Source organism: Hermetia illucens, chromosome 1, assembly GCF_905115235.1.
Source record: "Hermetia illucens chromosome 1, iHerIll2.2.curated.20191125, whole genome shotgun sequence".
Taxonomy (NCBI): Eukaryota; Metazoa; Arthropoda; class Insecta; order Diptera; family Stratiomyidae; genus Hermetia; species Hermetia illucens.
The window spans coordinates 181,380,640-181,406,943 of NC_051849.1; the positions used below are offsets into that span (position 1 = coordinate 181,380,640).

Consider the following 26,304-nt stretch of genomic DNA (forward strand, 5'->3'; position numbering starts at 1 on the left):
TCTTTCATCGAAGAAGATCCTAGTCCCCTTGACTGATCCATTACCACAGATTCTGTCAAAACAAACCCATGGCTCTTGAACCAGAAATATATAAGGACAGTCCTGCAGCGTTCCCAGCCTTCCCGTCAGTAGATAAGAAGGAGCTTTGGCATGCTGCAGGTTGATTTGACTAACTCTTATGTTTGTAGCAAATGCAGTCTAATATGGAAATCGCCGCTAACTGAAAGGTCCGCTGCATTCAGTGTGGATCCCACCGTTAGTAATGTAAGTTTGGACCATGATTTTCTTTTAATTCTGATTTTGAAGATAGGCTCAGTCCAATAAAATTCAATCGTACTAAATTGCCTTCGATTCAGACGTTCAAGTAAAGTATAATCTCCTGAGCCGAAACGTAAAAAAACTTTCGATAGCTAAGCTTTCCGCCGACACTACTTAATCTGCATAAAACGGCAGCATTTAGTGGCTATCTGAGCTATTTAATCAGCAAATAGGAGCATAATGGCCTCGCCAATTGCCTCGCTATCAAAATCGCATAGTTTTTGGCATAATCCAGATTAGTTTCAGTGATAAAGTGCGCCTGGGCCGATTGAGGGAGTGCTTAGCCGCAGAGTTCCGCGGGGATCGAACTCTTGATTTTGAGTGAGGCGGAAGTGTAGAGCTCCAGCTCCACTGGCTTCAAGATTGATCCCGAAGCTCTGCTTGCTATGGCTCAAGTGACCTTTCCATTGTCGTTCATCAACCCAGCTCGCTGGTTAAGGTGAGACAAGTTCTCGCTTGAGTTAAGTAGCAAAACTAGATTTTCTGCGATTTGACCGTCATGCGACGAAACGCGGTACGCGCCACTTGCGTGAGCGCCAAACGAGTCCGAACCAAGTCTGCATAATTAAATAGTAAATAAATAGCGAAATTGTTACTCACCAGAAAAATATACGAAGCGTATTTGCAATGAGGAGCGCCAGGCACACATGCAGCGAGAACCCGTCCGCGTCCTGCGTCCTTTTGATTTCTCGGTACTGTGGAATGTATGGAATGACGCCACCGACGACCATTGCGGATGCAGCTGCCCAGCCGACGACATGGCCCACCGTCAGGCCCAATTCATCATTAATAATCCAATCCATTCTGTAGCCGGCGCTGGGATTGAGCTGTGAAGGTTACAAGGCCGAGCAGGGCAATCGGAAGGTTAAGCTAATTGTGGGAGGAGCGGGGTGGTGTGTGGTGGTCGCTGTGGTGTCTGCAGCTCTTGCGGATGGAATATGGGTTTGGCTAGGGATGTGAAGTGCAATCGGGGCTCAAGTTTGAGATGTCAGGAATTTAGGAAAAAGCAGCACCGACGTCAGGGGAACGGATACGATTCGGTTCTTGAATTTCACCTGAGCAGGAGCAAAGTTCCACGATAGGATCGTTGAGAATTCTTAATTATCCTAAACGAAGGGAAGGAAGCAAAGTAGACTTGGACAAGTAGGTCCTCGTCGAAAGTGGAATTAGTGAATGGAAAGGAAAAGGTTGGCAATGAGTGGGGTGGCTTTTCTACCCTGATACCGTGTGAAGTTTGGCTGTCTGTTCATGGGTAGGCACTCAGCTTCCTTTCACTGTTTGTCCTCGATTCATGGTACTTTGAAAATTACAACTTTCCACCGCCTCACCTCTGCTGACGTGAAAATTTGGCGTGAATACAACGGACAATGCTACGCTATTGCATGCCGGAAAATTCGCTTGCCGTGGACAGAGTAAATTTTCAATTGGAGGCCGCGGGCTGACAGGATTCGAGGAAAGCGGTCCTTGCCCTGAATTCCTCGTCTCGACTTTGCGGCGTACGCGAAACTGCATTCACGTCGAACTTTTCACTGTAAGTCGTGCGAAGCCTTGACAATGAATAGAAATTTTCCGCAACTTTGCATGCACGTCTCCTCGGGGAAAATTTGCACTTTTCCAATTTCACTGGCGCGGCAGGATCGCGACTTCACTGTTCCCGCTGATATTTGCTCCACTGATATGTTTACGCGGTTCCCGCTGGACCTTTCGTAATGTTTTCATAAGAATTTCGCCCCGATTCCGACCATTTCTCGCCAGGGGTTGTGTTGTGTACACGGGAAAATTCTGGTGGCGATTTTAACGATTTTCCCCCAGTCTCGCGGCACTCACTGTTTACGGCACAAACGACGCAGCGCACGAAAGAGCGGAAATCTATGTCGCAGACGATTCGCTCGGTGGACTATTCACTCGCGACTCCGCAGGCTGCACGGCAATTTGAAGGCAAGAATTCGAATGACTTTCCTCGCGACATAATTTTCGTCGTGCTCGGCTCGACGTCGACGTAGTCGCTCTGCTGCTGACGTTGTTGCTGTTATCAACGCTGCCTCGCTGTCGATTTGACAATTTCCGAGCGACCACGAGTGCGTGGACGGAGTCGCGTTCGGATCTCGCAGAATTTCCCGACGGCCGTTGACATTTCGCGTCTGGGCCTGGGAATTTTCTTTGCGCAGGTGTGGGAAGGTGTTGAGAGTGGAAAACCTCGGGAGAGAGCGACGCGAGAGCGCATTGTTGATGTTTGGATCAGCTGATGGGCAATTCAGACTGTGTTCCAATGGCGAGGGGAAGCTGACTGATAGGTGAATTCTGTAAATGAAAGAAAAATATTTTGATGTCGGCAAATGACGTTTGTTTTGATTTTCAGGTTATTGGTGGTGAAAGGTCGGCGATTCTTTTTTGGATGTTGGAGGACGATTTCCGCAGCTTAACTACATTGTCTAAGTCAAGTAAGTTGAAGAAAACACATTGCCATCTTCAATAATCTATTAATTACTTTCACCTCTCCATAATACTGAACTTGCAAACTTTGCTGGAAGGATCCGATAATTCTAGATTTCTAGTATGTGTCCGTTATGATATTTGCTTACAGTGTTAGATCATCAAATGCCGTATCCTCACGCTACACGGGCCAGAACACTTGTGTAGAATCGGAAACAATTTCATGGCTATGAACCTAAGAAATGAAGAGGAACAGTTGGGAGAACTATACTGGGCGGGCCTACCAGGGATGGAGCAGTCCACGGTCCTTATTGGGGGATACGAGCCCATACGCACAAAGGATTGCTTAAACTTCACTAAAAAGAACCTCCGAATCATGGTGGGAATTCTCATTGGTCATTGTCAGCTGAGCTATCACCTAGGGAAGCTAGGGATATCTACGGACACTGCCTGCAGGTTTTGTGAGGTTTGTGACGAAACCTCTATACGCCTCCTGGGACAGTGTCCGGCACTTGTGCAAAGTAGGTCGAGGCATCTGGAAGAACACTTAATACCAGATGCAAAGCTGAAAAATCTGGAAGTGGGGAACATACTAAAGTTCCTAATGATTATAGGCCTACTTGAAATACTATGATCAATAGGTAGACTACAACCAGTAAAAGGAGCACAATAGTTCTTTAAGGACGCGGTGCGACTTTCCCTTAACAGGAGGGATGGATAGCTTTAGTCTGAATGGCTGTATGCCACCACAGCGTCTCAGGGGGTAGGTGAGGAAAGTGCAGGAACTTTACAGTCTTACAGATTACTCACTAAGGAAGCTATCCCAACACCTGGCAGTTAGGGATAAAATGTACCACCAAAAATGAGAAGAAGAAGAAATTTGAGGTCCATTGCGGATAACCGGCGAGAGTCGTCTGACTTGGTGACTAAGTCGGGCTTTCGTAATGGACAGCACGGCGTCGAAACCGCTAGTCGTGGGGTGGTTCGACGTCTAGGCGTCACGACGACCAGGAGCACAGCTCCGCCTGCTGCCGCTGTTTCGCCACAATCTTTTGTGACCACTTCGGTAGGTTCGCGTAGGAAGCGGATGAAATGGACTGAAGAAATGAACCTCTTCATCATCCGCTCCTACTACGAAATAATGGCGGGGGCAGGTACAACATCTTACCGCCCCTTGTTGCAGAGATTCGTCGAGCGTTTCCCGCAATTCGCGCACGTGACTGTGCAGCGAGTCGCAGACCAGTACCGCTTTATTACTCGCAGCGACACAACCCGGCCACCATCAGGAAACGTGTTCGACTTGAGGTCATCGGGGAAACTGGTGAACGAGAGTCGATGGGGGTAGAGGCGGCGGCATCAACAACACCGCACTGCAGGCATCAGGTTCAGTACTCGTCGAAGCACTCTTCTCCACCGTCCAGCTGAGGTTCGGGACGAATTCCAAAGAGCGTGTATAGAATTCTCGGATATGGATCCGTTGCATAGACCAGGTATTCATAGGATCTATGCATCTCCAGCAACTCCAGGAATTCTATCTCAAATCAATGATAAGATTGCATCTCGGCTGTGTGCTGATATGTCGCTGCTGCAACTACAATCAGTTGTGTATTGTGGTGCAGTTGCGGCTATCAGATTGCACGACCAGAAGATTCGCTTTCGTGTTATTGGTTTGAGTGGCGAAAGAGATCCACTATGGAAAATTCGTCTGGAACGTCGGCGAGACTCACTAAGGCAGGACATTGCTAGACTGATTCAAATCAGCACTGGCAATGCCAGCCGACGGGTGAGAAATAAAGTGTAGAGGGTTTACCGGAAATATGCCGTCCCCAGTGAGACACCCGTAGTTGAAATTCTGGACACACTAAAACAGAAACTTTCTGTCATATGCGGTCGGCTACAACGGTATGGCGAAAGTCATTCCAGACGTGTCGAGAATGCAACATACGCGAGGAACCAGCGGAGCTTTTTCAGATCTCTCAACGAATCCTAACAGAGCGTCCAGACAATACAGTTCACGGTGACGGAAGCGAAAGAGTATTGGGGTGGACTTTGGGGGTTACCCGCCCAGCATGCTGAGTGGATCACCGCCGAAGGCACCCGCCATGCCAATACGCCTGATGTGAATTTAGCGGATGTTACCGAAGAGGAAGTTCGACGAGCCATAAACAGCTCGAAGAACTGGAAGGGCCCCTGGTCTGGATCGGGTGCAGAATTTCTGGTATAAGGAATTTACCAGCGTAACAGTCGTTTGGCACGCAGTATAAATTAGGTCATGAGTCGGCCGGAGGAATTTCCACCCTTCCTCACTGCGGGGATTACCTACCTTATCCCTAAGAAGGACACGGTGCAGGGCCCCGCAGACACAAGACCGATCACTTGATTACCAACCCTCTACAAATTCATCACGCCCATTATTAGTGGAAGGATCAATGCGCACGTCGAGACCAACAACATTCTGTCCGAGGAGCAGGAGGGAGTACTCGACGGATTCTCCCACTGACCTACCACCGGTCCCTACCACCAGTGCCCCTTTAGTTTTTAAGTACGTAGGATCGTCCGAGCCTAAATGCTTGGCACTTAGTGCTAGTATTAGGTAAAATCCGGCATCTGCCGAGATTGTGATAATAATAATATTAATCCTCACGCTTGCCAAATCTCAAAAGGCCATCGCAAATTTAAAAGTGCATATAGAGGTTTGCAGGCGCTTGTCGCCGATCTGATCCTGTCTCGATTTTTAGCACAAACGACATACATACACTACCGAGTGCATTAAGGAACTAGATACAGGTCCCGAGTAATATAACTGGCGCGGTGTTTTATAAAATTTGTTTGCCAACTTTGTACTTTTCCGATGTGTCTTACCAGGCTGCATTCTGCCACGGATGCGATTTAATCTTTAATCTTTTCTTAAACATCTCGACTACGCCGATGATTTTTGCCTGCTTTCTCACCGATCACGGATTGAAGATAGATAAAAGCGGAAAAATCCTTGTCAATTTTACAGGTTTTCGCAATTTATTTATCTTCGCCAATTGATAACGCCCACGCACCTTCATTCGCTGTTTGCTGAAACGTGCTTCGACTTCCCCAGGACTTCCCGAGTCGCCCGCGCTCTTCATGTACTGTCTTGCGCCAAGTGCCAACAATGGTATTGTTGCTCCTCATTAAACTATGACCTATCCACTGCCACTTCCACACATCGCGTACGGGTGGCAGGCGTGTGCGCCAACCAAGTTCTTCATCATTTTTAGTATTAGGCCAGCGTACTCCGACGGTACGACCCAGACAGTTATTGACAAAGGCTAGGAGCTTTTGAGAAACAGTGGGGGTAATTTTCCATGTGTTACTCCCACATAGCACAGAAAAAAACACTAGCACAGCCCACTTGCAACTCCCCCTCGGACATCACCTCGTGGTGGTGGAGGAGCCTGTGGTAGTTTATTACCACACTAAGGGTGTCCAAAAACACATGAAGATGGGAACAAAGGATAGTAACTCTCCAGTGGTAAGAAGTCACAGACTTCGTATCCACCCGCGACTTTGAGAAATCAGGTCGTGGCTAAGGCCCGGATTATGGAGGCCTCACCAGATTCATGTTTCCGCACGGAGAAATCTGAGGAAGATAGGCTCTCCATTTCAGTGCAAAACCTACACTCGGTGTCTACGACACGGTCAGCCAGAAAGGATGCCTGGAGTTGCCTTCTAAATAGCAACAAGTTTGCGAACAAAACGGCGCATATTTGACTTAAATCGGATAATTCTAAGTATGTTAAATAAAGCGTTCAAATTCGATCACAAATACGACATTACTTTTTCCCCAACCCAATATATGGTGTAGCGACTCTTCTCCAGGAAACCAGTCCCTGTCCAACGCATCTCCCGTAACGCTGGTATATTAGCCCTATATTGGGACAGGGTATCGGCTAGCTGCTCATCAGCTTCATCTCTGTACAGGGAGCGCACGTTCCGTGGGAAAATGCGCAAATCGTTATTCCTTTGTCGTTGTCGGGTTCGTCGTTGTGTTTTCCGTCCAGTCCGAGGCTACTGTAGTGGCTACGTAATATCGGTTTTCCGTGTATGGTTGTCAGCCCTACCCAACCTGGAGGATCAGTTGGTACAATTTGTCCCGTTTGTAGGCGCGGGAGACTCGCTTTCATCCTTCTCCGTCTGCAGCTTTGCGTTAACAAAGAGTTCCATGGAGGTGGAGATAAGGTTTGGTAGTAGAGCTGTTGGTGTTGGTTCAGCATGCGTTTCCCAGGTTTTATGCTCCATCGTGGGTACCAATCCATGTTTCGCCCTGGGACCTACACTACCCTTTGACTTGACTTGACCTTTAAGTTCTTCACATTTGCTAATAATATTAAACTCCGGATGTGAAGCGTATGAGGTTGACTATTATCAATAGAGTGCTTACGGTCAAATTATTTACTTAAATCGTTTTCTCAAAAATAGAGAGCAATGGAATTCTTAACAATGTAACACGGAACTGTCATGCCCTCATCGCTCCTCAAGTCTTCTGCTTTTTCTTCAGCCTTTGTGCCATTCATAAGCGGGTTCGGCTCATTTGTCCCAATATCTATAAAAAACTACTCCACCTAATCAAGATCACCAAACTGGAAGGCCATTTCTTCACACTGAAAGAGGAGAGGAAGACAGCCCTCATCCTCAGAGGAATCTCCCCGCATGAATTGACTCCCGCAGACGCGGCTTTGGAAACTAAGGAGCTTACGCAGATTACGCCCGTTCGCGTAACTAGGCTTTCCACCCCGTGGTCACGAGCAAATGACACCAATCTAAGCCTTTTCCGTGTGACGCTCAACTCTGAGGCAGAGGCCAAATTAGCCACTAAACAAAATACCCTACTTTATCAGCGAATTAGCTGGGAGAAACTCTCTGAAAAGGGGACGTCACCCAATGTTTCGATTGCCAACAATTTGGCCACGTATCCTCAAACTGCGGATACGAAGCCAGATGCGTGAAGTGTGCTCTCCTAAACGAAACCAGACTTGGGGAACCCCCCAACGTAAAACTATGATATATGCTCCCGGTTACAATACTTTCCGCAACGACGCGGACAGAGGCACAGCCATACTAGTCAAAGCGGGACTTAAGGTAAATAGCATCCCATTGGTTGCACTGGCATCAAACTGCCTGTTAGCAGTAGTCAGACTTCCTGTTAGGGGTGGTGGCATCCTCCGAGCCCTAATTGGCTCTCTCTACTTCCCGAGTGGCACAGGTCGTCACCTTCTTTCCTAGACGGCTTTATAATCTCGTCCAATCTCTGAGCATGTGTCACTAGCTGCTCCTCTTTGGCAGCCCACTCTGACCATCATGCCATCAGCCTCTCTCTACATCTACAGCAAATTCTCCTTTAACTCCACCATCCTATCTACTTTTTTATACGCGTTTTTTGCTTCTTTAGATTCTTCCCAAAATCTGTTTTACTTCGTGAACTTCATAAACAATAAAAGCTCTTTTCATTACACATCTTAACTTTCAGGGAGTAGATCAGTTCGGTAGAAGAGAAAGGTAATTAAAAGTTCTAATTCCAAGCAAGTATCTGGAAGTAATTAGCACCGCCAAAGCATTCCCTTGCCAGTGATTGAGGTAGTCGTTCGGTTTGTATGACGCAAGAGCTCAAGATTTTCCGGTTGAATGGTATGGGCTTCTTCGACTATGTGCGCTGCCACTGATGATGTCATGCACGACTTTTGTTTCCGAACACTACTTATCGTTTCCTTGATGTGTTCTTTAAATCTAGTCGTTATCAGGCGTTTATTCTGCCCTATGTATATCTTATTATAGTCGCTGCACGTTATTCGGTAGATCCCGCTTTTTTTCTCCGCTGCCAAAGGATCCTTGAGGCTTCCCAGTAAACTCCGCAAGATGTACGAACGACTCGAACCTACGACTTCCTATTGAAACTTTTTTATCCAATTCCCGATGTTGTTAAATAGGTAGGAATACGGGATAATTATCCGTCTCGTGGTAGTCTCCTTATGCTGCGAGAATAGTGTTGTATAGGCATGCCTATTGTGTTGCTTGATTTGAATTATGATCAGCTTCTCAATAGTCTGAGAATTATACCCATTCTCAATAGCGGTCTCAATAATATGCTGCCGTTCCTTATTGAAGCCGTATTCCGAAAGCGGGTGTGTGATCAGTCGGTGAATTATGCAATTATAGGCTGCCATTTTTTAGGAAAATGTATGGTGTGAAGTTGCTGGTATCGTTCTCTGCGTTGCTGTAGGCTTACGGTATATCTCGAACTTAAGCTTCCGATTACAGTTGACGATATTCAGATCTAGGAAGGGAAGTGCCCCATCCTTTTCTACCTCTAGTGTAAAAAGGTTTGCATAGATTCCAATTTTTTTTCTCTATTCCGGGCCAGATCCAAACTGGCTCAGCCATCTCTCGAGTTCCAAAAATTGACTCTTTCACTGGCGTGTTGGGAAACAATGCCTTCACGTCGAACGACATCATCACCTCGTCCTTACCCATCCCCTCAATGCGTTGCAGCTCCTGTATTAGTTCATGGAAGTTAGCCTCTGAATACTAACTATTCGTCGTCCCAAGTGCCTAGCACTCATTGATCAACCACTTGGCGATGTTGAACGTCGGTGAGATTTCTCGCATCTCGTCCCTCTCCCTGTGGATTTTCGGCTGACATCTGATTCTTGGAAGCGCAGGATTAGGCATTCGGAGTCGCCTAATGTTCGGGAATACCGCACTAGCTTCCTTCAACGCTCGATCGATCCTTTTGGTAGATTTGAGAAGGAGGTCGTTGCGCAATTCGAAGAATTTTAGACTCTCCAGTTTCCGAAACAACCTGGTCAGACTTATCTTTGTCCATAACGACGACGTTCTTCCCTTTGTCCGGAAACGGAGAGGGAGCGGTATTTAATTTTTCAATACATTGAAACAAGCATTCTAAGCCTCACCTCAGGCAAACTCATGGAGGATATGGTTACCCCCATATCGCGGGCAGAGAATCTTTTGGGGTCAATGTGTGTAGTTACACTTTGAAGGTCGGAGGCCATGTCCCTTAATTGTGGCATAGGTGTTAGATAGGCCTCGCATTCACTAGCATGAATGCTGAGCCTGTACTCCGTCTAAATCAGTACTGTTGTGCTAGTCACGGCGCACCTTTCATTGTGGTTTCCAAGTCTATATTTGTTGGGAATTAACTGGACAAACCTAGTTTATAATATAAAGACGAAGTTATAGTAAGTCAAAGTTACACAAAGTTACGGACATATTAAATCATATATGTGTACATCCTTACATAAGAAATACACAAAACCTTTCATATCTGAAGCGTTGAGCTTCTGGTTTTCGAATTGTTTTCTATTTAGATTGAAATTAATGCCTTCATTTGTCTCACTGATTCATCACCGAAGAATATTAGTTTTAAATAATTAATTTTCCAAATATATTTACGATTTCAGCAAACATTTATTAGGATTACTCTTTCACAAAACCACACAAAATGTCGCAACTAATACTTCGTGCACTTTCGCCAAAAACTGTTCGATCACTGCCCGTCTCCTCGTATTTAAGCTGGAGCCTACGTCGTACCTACGCTAAACGACAATCAGATAGTGATTCCGGCTCATTAGTTAAATCGAAATCCGAAGGACATGGATCTGTGTCAACCGACGTCCGACCTTTGGGAGAAAAAATCAAAGAAAACACAAAGACTGCGAGTTATATGGGCGTCATCTTGCTGGGAGTCGGCGTGACAGGTATTATGTTCTATGCCATTTTCCGTGAGTTATTTTCATCACAAAGTCCGAATAGTGTTTATTCAGAGGCTTTGGAAAAGTGCATCAATGTAAGAACTTTTAGTATGTTTCTCGTTCGACGGTTGTTATCAGATAATTGTTTATCTTTATAGAATCCAAAAGTTCAAGATCTTCTTGGTACACCGATAAAGGGGTATGGAGAGGAAACAGGAAGGCGAAGGAGGAGACATGTTGCTCATTCGATTTTCGAAAGGAATGGTGTTAAGCATATGCGGATGCAGTTTCATATTCAGGGTATTCGAAACAGAGCTACCGTTCACTTAGAAGTACGAGAGGTAAGGAATTGGCGTTTATAGAGAAATAGAATATTTCTAAGAATATGTCCTTTGGCAACAATATCGAGAGGAACTTCGAACTGAGGTTTCCTGTTTCTTATATCCAAAGCTAAAATTGGAAGTATGTTTCCTCTGGCTCAGATTTATCATTCCAATTCTTAATTAGTAGCTTTACAATTTCTAGAAAAATCTCAAAGATATCAAAACTAATTAGGGATGAATTTTCATTACAGAATTCCTCGGGGAAATATGAGTATCGCTACATGTTCGCCCAACTAGATTACTATCCGAAAACCACAGTGATCTTAGAGGACAACCGTGCCAACGACAATCGTCCATTGAGTGAGGATAGTGTGCAATCATTTGAACTGAAACCCATTGTTTGAGCCAATATTGCATTGCGGCAGTCAGAAAGTTGTAAACTTCTTAATGTTTTTAAAAAAAAGTGATGTACTTTATTAACGTCTATAAGGCTTTAATCGGTTTTTAATAAAGAAAATCCTAATTTAAAGGAAACTCTATTTTATTCCGTCAATACATTTTCTTCCATGGAATAATCTCCCACGACCTGAGGTAATGCCTGCTGAAAAGGAAGTCTTTCAACTTGTTTACGACTAAAAACGAAATCCCGAAAAATGATGCAAAGTAGAGCCAGAACTGTCCTAGTCGTTCCCAAACGCTCAAATGATACCGAACAGACAACTGTGGGATGTCAATGTTGATATCTATTGAAATTCCGCTTTCGTATGTCCTTTCGTAGTATTCCTCCATTGTTTCCAGCGAGAAGTATCCGGGGTTGTTTTTAATTTTGCTGTAAATAAACTTAATGTCGAACAAATCCAGGTTTGATGCATTCGTTGCGAGTATTTCTTTGCGGAAGCGCGTTTTGGCTTTACGGCCATAAAATGGGCAAATGAATTCGTCGTTTTGAATGAGAGTGAGTTTACTATTGAGGATGATTATGGAGGACGCTCGCGCTCTAGATGGTATTTCCACGTGTTGGACGAGTACAGCTGGTGGTTGGAGGTGACATTTTTTCTGTAAAGATTTCGAAAACTATAAATTGTAGCCATACATTTGATAAATGTTGAATTATTTCACCTTAAGACTCGCATCAAAGAACAATAAAATGTAGAAATGATGTAGATGAAAGTCGCCATCCGTGTCTACTTTCAGTTGAATTTTGGCTTTGTCTTGAATCATATCATAGTTGGTGTCCATTTCGATATACTGCAATAATCACAGTGGAGAAATTCATTAGTTAATTAGAGGAGGAAATCGTTATTATTATAAAAAAAATACGGGGAATTTTGGATTAAACATACTGCGTGCAGAACCGGTTATTTTCGTTTTTTTTTTTTTTTTTAAGCTGGTACTTCCCTACCCGACATACATTTTAATATTTTACCGTCAATGAAACAACTTGTGCTCAAGTATGGGACAGCGAATCAATGCCTGACGATTGGCAACGAGGCATTATCTGTCTCATACATAACAAGGGAGATATCACGCAGTGCAGCAATTATAGAGGTATCACGTTGCTGAGTACCATCTATAAGATATTCTCCGCTACCTTACTAGGCCGGATAGCCCCCCGGAACATCATTGGCCCATACCAAAGAGGCTTCACTCCAGGCAAATCAGCAGCAGATCAGAGTTTCTCTCTGCGGCAAGCGATGAAAAACTGCTGGAATATGGATACCAGTTGCACCGTCTATTCATCGATTTTAAAGCCGCCTATGATAGCATAGCCAGGGTAAAACTGTACACGGCCATGAGAGAATTCGGTATCCCGATGAAATTGATAAGACTGACTATGTTGACCCTGACCAATGTGCGAGGCCAGATAAAAGCAGCGGGACCATTCTGAAGACCATTCGACATCAACAACGGTGTATGAGAAGGGGATGCCCTATTATGCGTCCTCTTTAACTTGGCCCTCGAGAAAGTGATCCGTGATGCTGAGGTAAATGCAAGAGGTACGATCCTCTTCAAGTCCACCCAACTACTGGCCTATGCTGACGATATCGACATAATGGGAAGAACCACCCGAGACGTACAAACTGCCTTCATCCAGATCGAGCAGGCGGCGCGAGATCTTGGGCTGCACATCAATGAAGACAAGACAAAATATATGGTGGCAACGTCAGCATCGAAAACCAACCAATCAAAAAAATTAAACCGCACTGGTCAAACGGGAAGAATAAAGATAGGAGACTACAACTTTGAGACCGTTGATAATTTCTTCTATCTAGGGTCGAAAATCACAACCGATAACAGTTACGATGATGAAATCCGCGCGCGGTTGTTATCAGCCAACAGAGCCTATTTCAGCTTACAAAAACTGTTCGGCTCAAAATGTCTCACCATAGGGTCAAAGCTCTTACTGTACAAGACAATGATCTTGCCAGTCCTCATGTATTCCTCGGAGACTTGGCTTCTTAGGAAAAGAAACTGCGAACTCTTGGCCACATTCGACAGAAGAATCCTCCGAAGAATTTTTGGCCCCCTATATGAGGATGGACGATTAAGTAGCCTACATAACGACGAAATCTATGAGCGATACCATGATCGTCTGGTTGTGGATAAAATCCGGCTCAACAGGTTACGGTGGGCGGGTGACTTAATCTGTATGGATGAGAATGATCCAGCCCCGAAAGTCTATAAGGGCAATAAGACCCTCCCTGAGATGGAGCGACGTAGGTCAAGACGCCAGGCAGCTTTTAGGGATATCGAATTGGTGGACTTCGGCGCAAAACCGGGATGTCTGAAGTTCCTTATTAAGGCAGGCCTAGGCTGGATACCGGTTTTTGTGCCGTTGATGATGATGATGACTGTCAATGCTGATTAGCCAGGCGGGGCTCTGCTCTTGGCAGTTCTTTACCTGTACTAAGTCGAACCAGATTTGGCTTGCTATAATAAAGCCCCATCGCCAGACACGTGCAAATGCATGTAAGATTATGGTGTTCTGCACTCTAACATCGTTGGTAATGAGGAGGCTGACAGACTGGCTCGCCGAGGGTCTGGATCCACAATGGTGGGGCCAGAACCAGCTCTTGGAATCCGACCACCTAGTGTCAAGTCTACTCTGAAGGGTGAAATTGCAACGATTCACGCAGCCGAGTGGAGAAATTTGGACTCTTGCCGGCAGGCGAAAATCTTTGTGAAAGAGCCTAAGGCGACTAGAGCGGCAATTTTGTTGTCCCTTAAGAAGTGGGACATGAAAACCCTAGTAGGGCTTTTAACGTGACACTGCTCCTTAAACAACAATATGGAAATGATTGGGGTAATGGTTTCGGCTATGTGCAGCCAATGTGAGGAGGAGGAGGAGACGGCCCTGCAATTTTTCTGCAGCTGCCCGGCCTTCTCAGATCTCAGACGAAGACACCTTGGCAAGGTTTTCTTCAATGAACAATCTGCACACTCTCTGCCTCTGGAGAATGTGCTCATATTTGCTGAAGCCTGCGAACGCCGTAGGCGGGAAGCAGGCAGATTTCCTTACAAGCTCAACCGGGTAGTAATGGTATACAACTCAGGCGCCGTACCACTTAGTTGCTGTTTGATAGGCCTCACGTTCAATGGTATCAATGCTGAGCCTGCACTCAATATAACCGTTCCATTTGGCGTTAACGGCGCTCTCAGTGGCGAATACGATTACTTCTATTTTTTGTGCATCTTCTGTTATTTTTCCTATTCGTTTGTGGAAGGGAAGCTTTATCAGCCCGTTTTTGTTTCTGGAGGAATGTTGCAGACCGGATACTTTTCACAACTGTCGTGTGTTTCCTGGTGGAGGATCGTTGTAGACCGCATGTGCGGACAGTCGGCTTATATTCAAAACCATCTGCCTAGTTTCAGCGATTTCCTCTGTGCCTCTTTCCGGAACAGCAGCACTGAAGGGTACATCTTCCCCCCAGGTGCAGTGTTCGCTCTGCGAGTCTTCTTCTTTATTGGTTGTGTGTGGCCGGAGCCGAGCCGGGTATTTCAACATTTGCTGTCTCCTTCACTGGACTTTGCAGCGAATGACTCCTTTTTTGTTCTGCATCCAAGCACAGGTGCTCAACGGCGGCGGTGAGGAAGACGGGGCGCAACCCTGTCGGCTGAAGCAAAACCAAGTGGCCGAGGAGAACTTCCATAGTGGTGGCACCGGGAGACGTTGTAATCACTTTGGCTTGCCGGCCGTGATGCAGTAAGCGAATGCTCCAAAGGGCTAATCAGGGCGATCAGACTCGAGTCTGCACGGGGACTCATCTGAAGTGGCAGTCACGACACCTTACCAGAGGTATACTAGTACCATGGGAACCGGGATAGCCCACGGACTCTCATACTTCGGGTGAACTCCCGTTGTATGTGCGTACCGGTTGGCCCCTTAGTGGGAGCTTCATGGGGGTTGTTGGTTATGCTCAAGCGAGAAGACACCTTCGGACCTCGGCGTGGTTGGGTAGAGATTTCGGAAGGTCTTGCATCGACCAGTATGAATACTAAGCCATGCACTTGGTATAGACCGGAACCGTTGTTGCTTGTCCTAGCGGGGCTCTGATTGTGGTCACAAAATCAAGCCGTGTCTTAAGAAGACCGTGAGATTAATTCTCCATGACATTTACTCACGTAAAACCCCTGGGAATGACTGCACCCAAACACAGCCAATTCTTTCTCCGTCCCTACTATCTCCTCAGTTTTGCAATTTTTATCTTTGTGGAAATTGTACCATCGCAGGAATGCGTGAGTCATAGTCGATGAAGCAGATGCCAACATCTGCAATTCAATAGATAACAATGTCTGTAGTCCTTCCTGGAATAATATCCCATTAGGTAAATAAATCCCCGACCTTCCTGGAATAGTATCCCATTAGATAAATAAATCCCCGACCTTCCAGGAACATTATCACCATGGGTAATAAAAGTCTGAACCCATATAGTAATTAAGATCACAGGTCATAGGGAAACATGTTTTGTATAGTTTCCCTGTGTTAAAGATAAGAACTATGGGTCACAAGGAAATATGTGTTGTATATTTCCCTGTCGACTCATTAGTAAATAAGACGTAGTATTTAAGGAGGTGTAGAAACGGAGATCAGGAGTTCCTCGAGTACTACCAGAGCGTAAGCACTCTGGCCCTCGTGAATGAATAAAAAAGTATAAAACAAATATCGTTTCATTTGTTAACCCATTTGTCAACTGTTATTTGTTAACTGGCGCCCAACAAAGGATTTGAACCTATCCTATTCCTTGATTAATTTTTTCACGGCAAAGTTATAGCCGGTATAAAAGAGAGTGTATAGTACATGTAATAATCGCGTCGAGTTGCACGGTGTTATAGCAGTGATAAGTGGCATTCTGGCGAGCAATTAGAGACAGTTAAGTGTTAGTTATAGTTACCTGTGAAAATACGTCGATGTTAATCCTGTAAGTAATTTTTTTTTTGTAAAACCTTGTAGCTAATATTATCTATAATACTTTGCTATTATTTCTCTATTCTCTTTTCAAATTTCGTAAACTTCGAAAAAATGTCACTGAGCGCAGATGCCATTACTGACCTTATAACCCGAATCACTACGGAGATTGTATCTAAAATGCAATTCGAAGTGCAAGGACAAATAAATGCATTAGCCATTGAAAGTCAAAAGATTTCAGCGGAAGCAGATGCCGCCTTAGAAACGCGATTTCAGTATGCACTCCAATCACAAAAAAATGAATTATCTTCCCAATTTCATTCTGCTATTCCTTCTAAAGAAGTAAAAAAGTACGAAGATGTACAAATTAATGACGCTATTCCATGTGAAATTTCGCTGGACGTTGTAAAAACCGTGCCAGAATTTTCAGGAATAACTGAGAAATACCCCTCTTGGCGACAATCGGCCAAAGCGGCTATTAAGCCTTATGAGAGATACGTTGGATCAAATCGATATTATCAGGCGATTGCAATTCTTCGTAATAAAATTACAGGAGCAGCCGACACTGTCTTGTCTTCCTTTGGCACTCCTTTGAATTTTGAAGCTATTCTAGTTAGACTTGACCATACGTATTGTGATAAAAGACCATTGCATCTCTTAGAGCAGGAACTTTCAACTCTTCGGCAGGGTAAATTATCTATAGTAAAGTATTACGATACCGTGGAAAAACAGTTCACTCTCATAACAAACAAAGCGTTAATGCAATATTCCGAGAACCAGGAAGCATTGCAATTGCTGAATGAAAAATACAGGAGCGACGCACTGCGTGTATTTGTATCTGGATTGAATCGTCCATTAAGCGATATACTGTTTTCCAGCAGACCCGTAGATCTTCCTAGTGCTTTAGCGTTGGCTCAAGAATTGGAAATGAACCAAGAAAGGTCAGCTTTTGCTAGTGCATTCGCTGAACGAAAAAGTTTCAATCCAATGCCTCGCAAACATTTTCCACAGTACAAGGTAGAGTCCCAAACAAAGAAACGGATTTTACCTACTCCCGAGCCTATGGATATAGATCCATCATTTTCGAGATTCAATAATGTATCAAGTTCTAAAAGAACTCAGAACAGGTATTCGACGACTCACCGACCAAATGTTAATACAAGTGGACCAAATAGAGTGTTCCACCAAAACCAAGTGACAAATTTTTCCCGACAAGGCAAACCTAAGAATAAAGAATCCGGTAAAGACCATAAGAGATCACAACGTACTAATTATAGTGCACAGAAATATGGATCAAAGTCAGCTCAGAATTATCCTAATGTTTCAGATGATGAACAACATTCAAATGTTACTGACCAACTTCATTTATTGAACACTAGCTCTCGACTACCTTTTATTGTGAAAACAGCAGCTAATGGAAAAAAGTTGAAGGTACTTATTGATACTGGAGCTGCAAAGAATTACATCAAAGAACTTTCATTTTTGAAATCTATTAGACCGGTACAGAATCCATTTTATGTTTCATCAATTAATGGGTCAACCAAAATTTCAAAAAAATGCACCATTCACATTCTAGGACAGGAATCCGAATTTTTCATTCTACCGAACCTGGTTGACTTTGACGGAATATTGGGTTATGACTTCCTTAAGGAAATCAGCGCTACTGTTGATACAGGTTCAAGCTGTATCAGACACCAAAATGGCGTGGAACCTCTTTCCTTTATGGAGTGTGCTCAGGTAAATACCTTGAAGATGGATTATAGTAAAATTCCTGAAGAGGTTCGTTCGGAATTCAGATCAATCTTGAGATGTAATTCTAACGTTTTTGCTGATCCAAACGAAGCTCTACCATACAATACGGCAGTAGTGGCTACCATTAGAACTACGATTAGTGAACCCATTTATTCTCGAACATACCCATATCAAATGTCCGCAAAACAATTTGTTGAGAACGAAATTGACTCCATGTTACAAGCTGGTATCATACGCAAAAGCCGATCACCCTATAACAGCCCTGTATGGGTAGTGAATAAAAAAGGTCTCGACGAATCAGGAAATCAGAAACAACGGTTAGTTATCGACTTTCGTAAGCTGAACGATAAAACTATTTCCGATCGATACCCAATACCAGATATTTCAGTAATTCTAGCTAACCTTGGAAAGGCTAAATATTTCACTACTGTAGATTTGAAATCTGGATTTCATCAAATACTCTTAGCAGAGAAAGATCGTGAGAAAACAGCTTTTTCAGTCAACAATGGGAAGTATGAATTTTGCCGACTTCCATTTGGATTGAAAAATGCTCCTGCAATATTCCAAAGAGCAATTGATGATATATTACGTGGTGAAATAGGTGTACGTTGTCACGTTTATATCGATGATGTTATAATCTTCTCAGAAAATGCGGAAAAACACATTGAAGATATTGACATTATTTTAAAAAAATTGCTTAACGCTAATATGAAAATCGCAGTGGAAAAATCAACATTCTTTAAAAGCAGTATAGATTTTCTTGGTTTCACAGTATGTCAGGACGGACTGAAAACATCTGTTGATAAAGTTCAAGCAATTCTTCAGTATGAGGAGCCAACCACTTTGCGTTCCCTAAGATCGTTTTTAGGCCTGTCCGGCTACTATAGACGATTTATAAAAAACTACGCTTCAATTGCCAAACCGTTAACGGAAATATTACGAGGCGATAATGGAAATATTGGCACCAACCAATCCAAAAATAGAAAAATAGCGTTGTCCTCAACGGCTAGAGAAGCTTTCAATAAATTAAAAAAAATCCTAGTATCTGAAGATGTAACCCTCCTTTTCCCGGATTTTAGAAAGCCATTCGAACTGACTACTGACGCATCTTCAGTAGCTATAGGCGCAGTTCTTTCACAGAACGGAAAACCAATTACTTTCATATCTCGCACCCTTAGTACTACTGAAGAAAATTATGCAACTAATGAACGGGAAATGTTGGCTATAGTATGGGCACTTCAAACGTTGCGGAACTACTTATATGGCGTTAGTGATCTCACAATATTTACCGATCACCAACCGCTTACATTCTCCATTTCCGACCGTAATCCAAACACAAAACTTAAACGTTGGAGAAGTTTCATTGAGGAATTTTCACCAAAAATTTTTTACAAACCTGGCAATAGTAATGTCGTAGCAGACGCTCTATCTCGTCAGTACATTCAACATCTCAGCAACGGTAATTCCACTGGGAGAACTTGCACAAACAGTGAAGTATCTTTTACTCAGTACATACGGACCGTGTATAAACCGATAAATAGTTTCAGAAACCAAATATTTTTATCACTGGCAGAATCAACCGAAATAAAAACGACAGCACCGTTCGCCGGCTATCTCCGACACGATATTCAATTTAAGGATTTTCATTCATTATATATGGTTCTTAAAAATGTAATTAATTATAATATTGTAAACGGAATTTATTGTCCGCTTGATGTGCTCGGAAAAATCCAAAACGAATTAATGGAACTATTTCCTTCAGTCCGATTTAGGCACACTACTAAATTCGTTATTGATCTTCTCAATAGTAACGATCAAGTGGAAACCATAGCTATAGAGCATGAAAGAGCACACCGTTCAGCAAACGAGAACTACCAACAAATTTTAGATAGCTATTTCTTTCCCAAGCTTAGGCAGAAAATTAAGGCTTTCGTGGGAAAATGTGCTATTTGTGCGCAAGGAAAGTATGCAAGACATCCGAAGAAAGAGATGTTGACTCCTACTCCAATCCCCAACTACCCTGGTGAGATCTTGCACGTGGATATTTTTAACACAAATGGTCTTTACTTTATCACATGTATCGACAAGTTCTCTAAGTTTGCCATTGTAGAACGTATATCCTCTCGATGCATAGTCGATACAAAGAATGTTCTACTCAAGATTATTGGATTTTTTAGGAAACCAAGAATACTGGTTACTGACAATGAACCTTCATTCTGTTCTCAAACTATCGAATCTCTGATTAAAAACAAGTTCAACTTATTTCACTATACCGTACCTGCAATGCATAGCGTAAGTAATGGTCAAATAGAGAGATTCCATTCAACACTTGCTGAAATTTCGAGAACTTTGAATATGGAGAACCACACCGATGACACTGAGGAAATAATATTAACAGCCGCCATCAAATATAATGGTTCAATTCACTCCGTAACTAAAAGAAGACCTGTAGACGTCTTATTTTCCCTACCTGAAAAGGAAATTAAGGAAGTAAGATATCTCCTCCAGAAAGCTCAAGAGAAACAATGTCAAATCCAGAATAAGAAACGGGTATCCCGTGAATTCCACGCCGGTCAAGAAATATTTGTTAGAATAGACAAACGGCGAGGAACAAAACTGACTAGGAGATACGTAAAGAAGATTGTTCAAGAAGATCTAGGGACAACTGTATTAGTTGATGGCAAAAAGATTCACAAAGATAATATTCGATAAAAATCTTTTCGGATTACTAGTCTTCACCACAACCAACGCACGACTATTGGACTTCGCAACGGCTATGTATATACCTTTCCGGAAGGGTAACGTCGCGATTTACCAAGAATTTATTTATTTAATACACACCGTGAACCTAACCGAATTCGAAGTAATCGCAGAAAATATTCAGAACTTTGAAAAGCTATTTAAAGTTAAAGAAGAAAAAGCATCTCTTCAAGCTGATTTTAACGAAATTACTAAACTCCTTGCGATTCCACAAACAAAAAAGATCAATTGATTTCATAGGCTCTGCATTGAAATTTATTACTGGCACTCCTGCTCATAGTGACTGGACAATACTTCGAGAAAAACAATCTAGATTGCTTATAGCGGAAAATCAACAAATTGAGACCAATACAGAACTCACTGCAAAAATTAACGAATTAACCACTCAAATTAATACGATTCAACGTAATTCCATTGGGGTGGAAAATTCTGCAAGATCCAGCCTATTTCAACTAATCTCAATAAGAAATGAAAGAGCAATAGGTCTATTAGATAATGTCGTCTACTCGGTTACTTTTGCACGCTTAAACATTGTAAATCCTATTATTTTAGCAAATTATGAAATAAGAGATTTGATTAATTCAAACGTTACTATTAGTCTAAATGATTTAATGACAGCCTCACAAGTTAAAGTCTATGCCGACGAAAGCATATTAAAATATTTAATTAAAATTCCAAAAATTGAGGAAATCTGTCCATTAGTAAAAGTTTCTTCCGTAATTCATAATAATACTATTCTAAATCTGCTTAATCAGCATATCTCTACGTGTGAGTCAGGAAACCAAGCATTAAGAAATTGCAAAGAAGCCTTAAGTTTATCTATCTGGCAGAAGTATCCCTTCGACCACTGTTTAGTGCAGATTTTCAGTAACGCCACAGCCACGTGCAACACCACGACAGCCCACCACATTTCACCAATTGTACAAATCGACGAGAATACAATACTCATCAACGACAACAATGCAAGGATCATCGAGAATGGTAGCGAGATGACTACTAACGGAACTTTTCTCCTTATTAACTCGAATGACGTACACATAAATTCACGCTATATCCAGTAACATCCAGGAAGCCGACAATGGAACCACAGACACCGAGCGTTTTCAACCTAAAGAATTTACAAAGGATCGATCAAATGACAGACCAGTTTGAAGCGAAAAAAAACAAGTAACTGGCTTGCAGCTGCTATTTTCGGATTAACAATGTTGACAATGACGGGATCAGTGTGCTACTGCAGGTACAAGCGCCGCGAGAATCATGAGGTCATCATACCCCCAGTCCAATTCAACAACGACGAGAGAATGCAGCTCATCCTGAAAACCATCAATAGCAACTTGCAACAGATTCGGGACGAATCTGCTTAAGAGGGGGAGTAGTCATAGTCGATGAAGCAGATGCCAACATCTGCAATTCAATAGATAACAATGTCTGTAGTCCTTCCTGGAATAATATCCCATTAGGTAAATAAATCCCCGACCTTCCTGGAATAGTATCCCATTAGATAAATAAATCCCCGACCTTCCAGGAACATTATCACCATGGGTAATAAAAGTCTGAACCCATATAGTAATTAAGATCACAGGTCATAGGGAAACATGTTTTGTATAGTTTCCCTGTGTTAAAGATAAGAACTATGGGTCACAAGGAAATATGTGTTGTATATTTCCCTGTCGACTCATTAGTAAATAAGACGTAGTATTTAAGGAGGTGTAGAAACGGAGATCAGGAGTTCCTCGAGTACTACCAGAGCGTAAGCACTCTGGCCCTCGTGAATGAATAAAAAAGTATAAAACAAATATCGTTTCATTTGTTAACCCATTTGTCAACTGTTATTTGTTAACTCGTGCAAACCCTTACTCAAATTCCCTGAGGCCTGACCTACGCTTAACTGATCCCGGAGCTGTTGGATGGATCACCACAGGCTGCGGGTAACGCGGTCTACTGATTTATTTATTTCTTTAACGGACAACAAACAGAGTAAAACAAAAAACAGTATTGTCCTCTAGAGTAGGAGAAAGCAATAATCTTATCCTTTGCTTAAAACTACTTAAAGTAGAGAAGTTAAAAGGACCAAGCTGTTGTGGGTTGTAATTTCAGTAAAGCCTAGGGAATTGGGGAATGGAAGTAGACTTCGAGCACTGCGAAGAGCACGTTGTGCAATTACGTATGTTATAAGACGCAGGACGGCAGGTAATGTCGATAGCTGCGGAGGAGTCCATCAGACCCGAAGAAAGTTTAAAAAAACGTGCATAAATCCAGATAGGATCTACACTGTTGTAGGAAGAGGAGGTTCAAAAGCGGAGAGGCGGGAGGAATAGTTCACATGAGGGAAGCTTTTTTTAAAGAAGAGGAAACGAATGGTGTTACGTTGTACATTTTCAAGGGAAGGTGACCACATCACAGAGCACTACCCGAGGTTATTCCGCACTCTGACTCCGAGGTTTTCAGTTGAATTTGAGCATGATGATGTCCGTTAAGAGAGTAGGAGAAAGAAGCGGACGAGGATTTTAGGGAGTAGCAAATAGAGTGACACTTTCTAACGTTTAATGCTAAACCATTAGTTGAGTTTCAACAAACTAGAGTGTCTAGGTTAGATTGAAGGGAAACACAGACCATAGACGACGATATGGCGGAAAACAGCTGAAGGTCGTCCCATTGAGCAAACAGGGACAAGTATGGAGTGGGGGGGGAGGGGGGGTCGTTGATAAAAAATAAAAATAACGGAGAAGGGGCGGCAAGTGCAGCCGTCGAACGAGACGCGGCAGGATCGTCTGGAAAGGTAAGAGGCAAGCCATGAAACAAGTGGTATGGGAACGCTTAGAGATGAGACTTTGAATAGAAGTATCTTGTGGTTTACAGTGTCGGAGGCTTTAACGAAATCAGTGTAAATGGTATGTATTTTTTTTTTGCCGTGAATTTGGCGACAAAGTTGGTAAAGTCAGGCAGGTTGGAGGCAGTCGAACTACGCTTAACAACGCCGTTTTGCTCTTTCATTATGTGGTGGCCAAAGTGGGTGGGCAACCAGTCGCTGACATTTTTCCCCAGATTTTGGGGCAAGAGGAGAGGAGCGAAATAGGACGGTAGTTCTCGGCAAGCGTACGATCTTTCCACAAGTTGGAAAAATGATTCTCTTCGAGGCTTTTGTTGAAAATAAGGGATAGGGGAAGGGAGATGACTTTAGCACTTTTAGAGACTAGAGATTTTAGCAAAAAGGGCTTTGAAAGACCATCGTAGCCAGGTCCAAGTTCGCCAATGAGGTACTCGACAAGGAGAAGGGTAAGAAGGGGAATGGTGGGCGATGCGGGGCCGGCTACATCCACTTAAGGGGAGGGATGCCGAGGAAGGAGGGCGAACATAGACTGAGAAAAAGTAGCGGCAAAGTAAATTATAAGATGATTGGGGGAGTTAGCTGAGGAGCCAGAGAATTTAATGGACGGAGGGGATAGCTGGGGAGGACAATGGGAGTTGCGAATGTGGAACTAGAAAGGTTTGAGGTTTCCGCGCTTTAGTGAGTCTTGAACTCTGGTCAAATAATCGTTTCTGGACTTACGTATTAAGGATTTGATCCAGTAACGCAGTTTCGGAAAAAAACTAAGTCAGCATAGGTGCTAAAAGACAGGAGCTTCTCACTCGAAGAGTGTTTTTGACGAAGTTTTTTGTGGACTTCAGTGTTGAACCAGACAGGGTAGGAGCGTAAGCACTTAGGAGAGGTGGTGACGTAACCGGGAGGAAGATCAGATAAAATGGCATAGAAGGTGTTGAGTGCTTGGTCGTACGTTATTGGAAAGAGGAGGAGAACCCAGTTGATTACCGCCAGGGCAAAGTTCAGATCTTCGAAGTTCGCCTTACGAAAGTTGAACTTGGCTTGCGTGCGACAGGAGTCGGGATATCTGAGCATCGAACTCGAGGGCAGAATGGCGGACTTCAGGCCCAACGTAAGACGGGGCATGAGGGGCTTGGGAAAGGCAACGCACCAGAAGGTTAGAGAGGACAAGGTCAAGATTCCGATCTAAGTGGTTTCTAGGAAGGTTAAACTGGAGGGCGCCACAGGTGTACATAAAAGTGGATAGAGGAAGGGAAAGGTGGGTGGAGTTATAAGGGAGGGAAGACCACGATTTGGACCTCGAAGAAATCCTTGTACAGAGAGGGCACACGATATGATAAAGGGGCATACGTTTGGGGGAATGACTCGTATGGTGACAGAATTGTAGGTGGAGGCGGAGGAGGAAAAGATGTTTTTGGCACCGAGAGGGGACTTAACAGTTATTAGGGCACCTTGGCCGGTCGACTTGCCAAGCGCACCGCAGTCTCTGTCATAATGCAAGAAAGAGTTACCTTGGAGGAGCTGGAAATCTAAACTCTTGTCATCAATACTTGTTCAATGCACACACAAATTGGTAGAATGGAAGTTATATTTCATCAGATTTCCACCATGATCAGAAGATCAAGGTTAGATATTACGGAACAAGGTGTTAACTTTCCCGCGAAAACATTTCGCTATGGAGTTCTCTTTCTTAAAAATGTCTCCTGCGATAGGGGAAGCAAGTGTGTCTTTATAACGGGAATGCTTGTTGTTCATACTATTTTATCTTAGATTTTTGTGGAAATTTTAATTTGCATCAAAACCTCCCGAAAAAACTATGAATTGTAAACTTGTCTCAAACAAATTTAACAACTATCATAAATATGTATGAAAGTATTTCGCGCTCCATTTCCAGATGATCCAACTTATCATTTCTATCGAATACTTACTTTAATTTGACTGCATTTCTGTAAATTATGTGAAACGCCATTCAAATAACTGAACGTGCTGCACGTTACCAGTTCGCCTACGTTTCCTTCGCCGATAAGTAAATATTTGTATTGAAATCGACATTGTGGTTGCTCGTAGAGGACACGATTTTCAACAACTCCCGAATATGGGCTGAGCAGAGTCACTAACAGTAACGGAATTAACACTGACAAAAGGGACAACAATGACACTACCAGCGTCGATAGCGAACATAATGAATTTTTGTAAGTTATCGCCGCGGTTTTCGAATGTAGTTTTAGGTATTTCATCTTATGTACTTTCACTGTTTTGGCGATTGTTTTCTATTTGGTTTCTATGGTAATAATTTGTTCAACGGCCATCTTTCGATTTGGTTTAAATTCGGAGTGCTACCGGAGACATCTATTGGACAATAGTGTTTATGTGGATTCTCTTTTCCTAAGAGGGTTGTCTGCGATGGTTTGTGCTGTCGGTAAATAGTATGTACACAGTCTAAGTATTTACTTCAACCAATTCAAGAAAGTTATCTCAGGAATTAAATTTCGAACACTAGAAGCCAAAATGGTTCTTACACTTATATTTTTAGAATAAGAAATTCTTTTCGTAAACATGAATATCGTTCGAAAGGCAATTTTCTTAACTCTGTATAATTGGCAAAAAATCAAATATAAAGTGATATTGGATGGATAGAGGAACAAATATCAAACCATTGATGCGTTAAATGTTTCCCAAGAAGAAAACAATCTTCGTATACCGAGTCTCTGAATGATCAATCTGTGAAGTCACCATGGATCCTCGTCA

At 43.1% G+C, this 26,304-nt stretch overlaps 3 protein-coding genes and 1 long non-coding RNA gene across 5 annotated transcripts in view; 2 read left to right on the plus strand and 2 right to left on the minus strand.

Moving 5' to 3' along the window:
- The window catches only part of LOC119646256 (solute carrier family 66 member 2), a 137,600-nt gene extending 135,179 nt beyond the window's left edge, over nucleotides 1-2,421 (minus strand). The window contains exon 1 of one of the 2 annotated variants that reach the window (XM_038046657.1): nucleotides 919-2,421. In XM_038046657.1, the coding sequence (XP_037902585.1) occupies nucleotides 919-1,121 (203 nt within the window). In that variant the 5' untranslated portion in view covers nucleotides 1,122-2,421. The remainder of the gene's footprint in view (nucleotides 1-918) is intronic. The other variant, XM_038046656.1, reaches the window with a different exon arrangement.
- A 250-nt stretch (nucleotides 2,422-2,671) lies between these two features.
- Nucleotides 2,672-11,326, plus strand: LOC119646258 (mitochondrial import inner membrane translocase subunit Tim21). Its single transcript, XM_038046661.1, has 4 exons — nucleotides 2,672-2,759; nucleotides 10,200-10,585; nucleotides 10,649-10,831; nucleotides 11,065-11,326. Exons 2-4 carry the CDS (start codon nucleotides 10,241-10,243, stop codon nucleotides 11,215-11,217), a joined length of 681 nt encoding a protein of 226 aa, XP_037902589.1. The 5' UTR covers nucleotides 2,672-2,759; nucleotides 10,200-10,240; the 3' UTR covers nucleotides 11,218-11,326.
- On the minus strand, nucleotides 11,277-25,819 carry LOC119646255. Its single transcript, XM_038046655.1, has 3 exons — nucleotides 25,485-25,819; nucleotides 11,933-12,061; nucleotides 11,277-11,869 (listed from the first exon to the last, which is right to left on the minus strand). The coding sequence occupies exons 1-3, from the start codon at nucleotides 25,791-25,793 to the stop codon at nucleotides 11,363-11,365; spliced, it is 945 nt and encodes a 314-aa protein (XP_037902583.1). The 5' UTR covers nucleotides 25,794-25,819; the 3' UTR covers nucleotides 11,277-11,362.
- On the plus strand, nucleotides 15,775-21,661 carry LOC119646259. Its single transcript, XR_005248706.1, has 2 exons — nucleotides 15,775-16,233; nucleotides 21,488-21,661. It is a non-coding gene; the product is annotated as an uncharacterized LOC119646259 (long non-coding RNA).
- Nucleotides 25,820-26,304: the final 485 nt, after the last annotated feature.

Excerpts from the sequence above, each read along its gene's own strand:
- LOC119646258 (XM_038046661.1), top strand. The coding sequence starts at position 10,241 with ATGTCGCAACTAATACTTCGTGCACTTTCGCCAAAAACTGTTCGATCA. Across the intron at positions 10,586-10,648 it reads CTTTGGAAAAGTGCATCAAT|AATCCAAAAGTTCAAGATCT; the intron begins GTAAGAACTTTT and ends TTATCTTTATAG. Across the intron at positions 10,832-11,064 it reads TTCACTTAGAAGTACGAGAG|AATTCCTCGGGGAAATATGA; the intron begins GTAAGGAATTGG and ends TTTTCATTACAG.
- LOC119646255 (XM_038046655.1), bottom strand. The coding sequence starts at position 25,793 with ATGAAATACCTAAAACTACATTCGAAAACCGCGGCGATAACTTACAAA. Across the intron at positions 12,062-25,484 it reads AGAAATGCAGTCAAATTAAA|TATATCGAAATGGACACCAA; the intron begins GTAAGTATTCGA and ends TGATTATTGCAG. Across the intron at positions 11,870-11,932 it reads TCTTTGATGCGAGTCTTAAG|AAAAAATGTCACCTCCAACC; the intron begins GTGAAATAATTC and ends AAATCTTTACAG.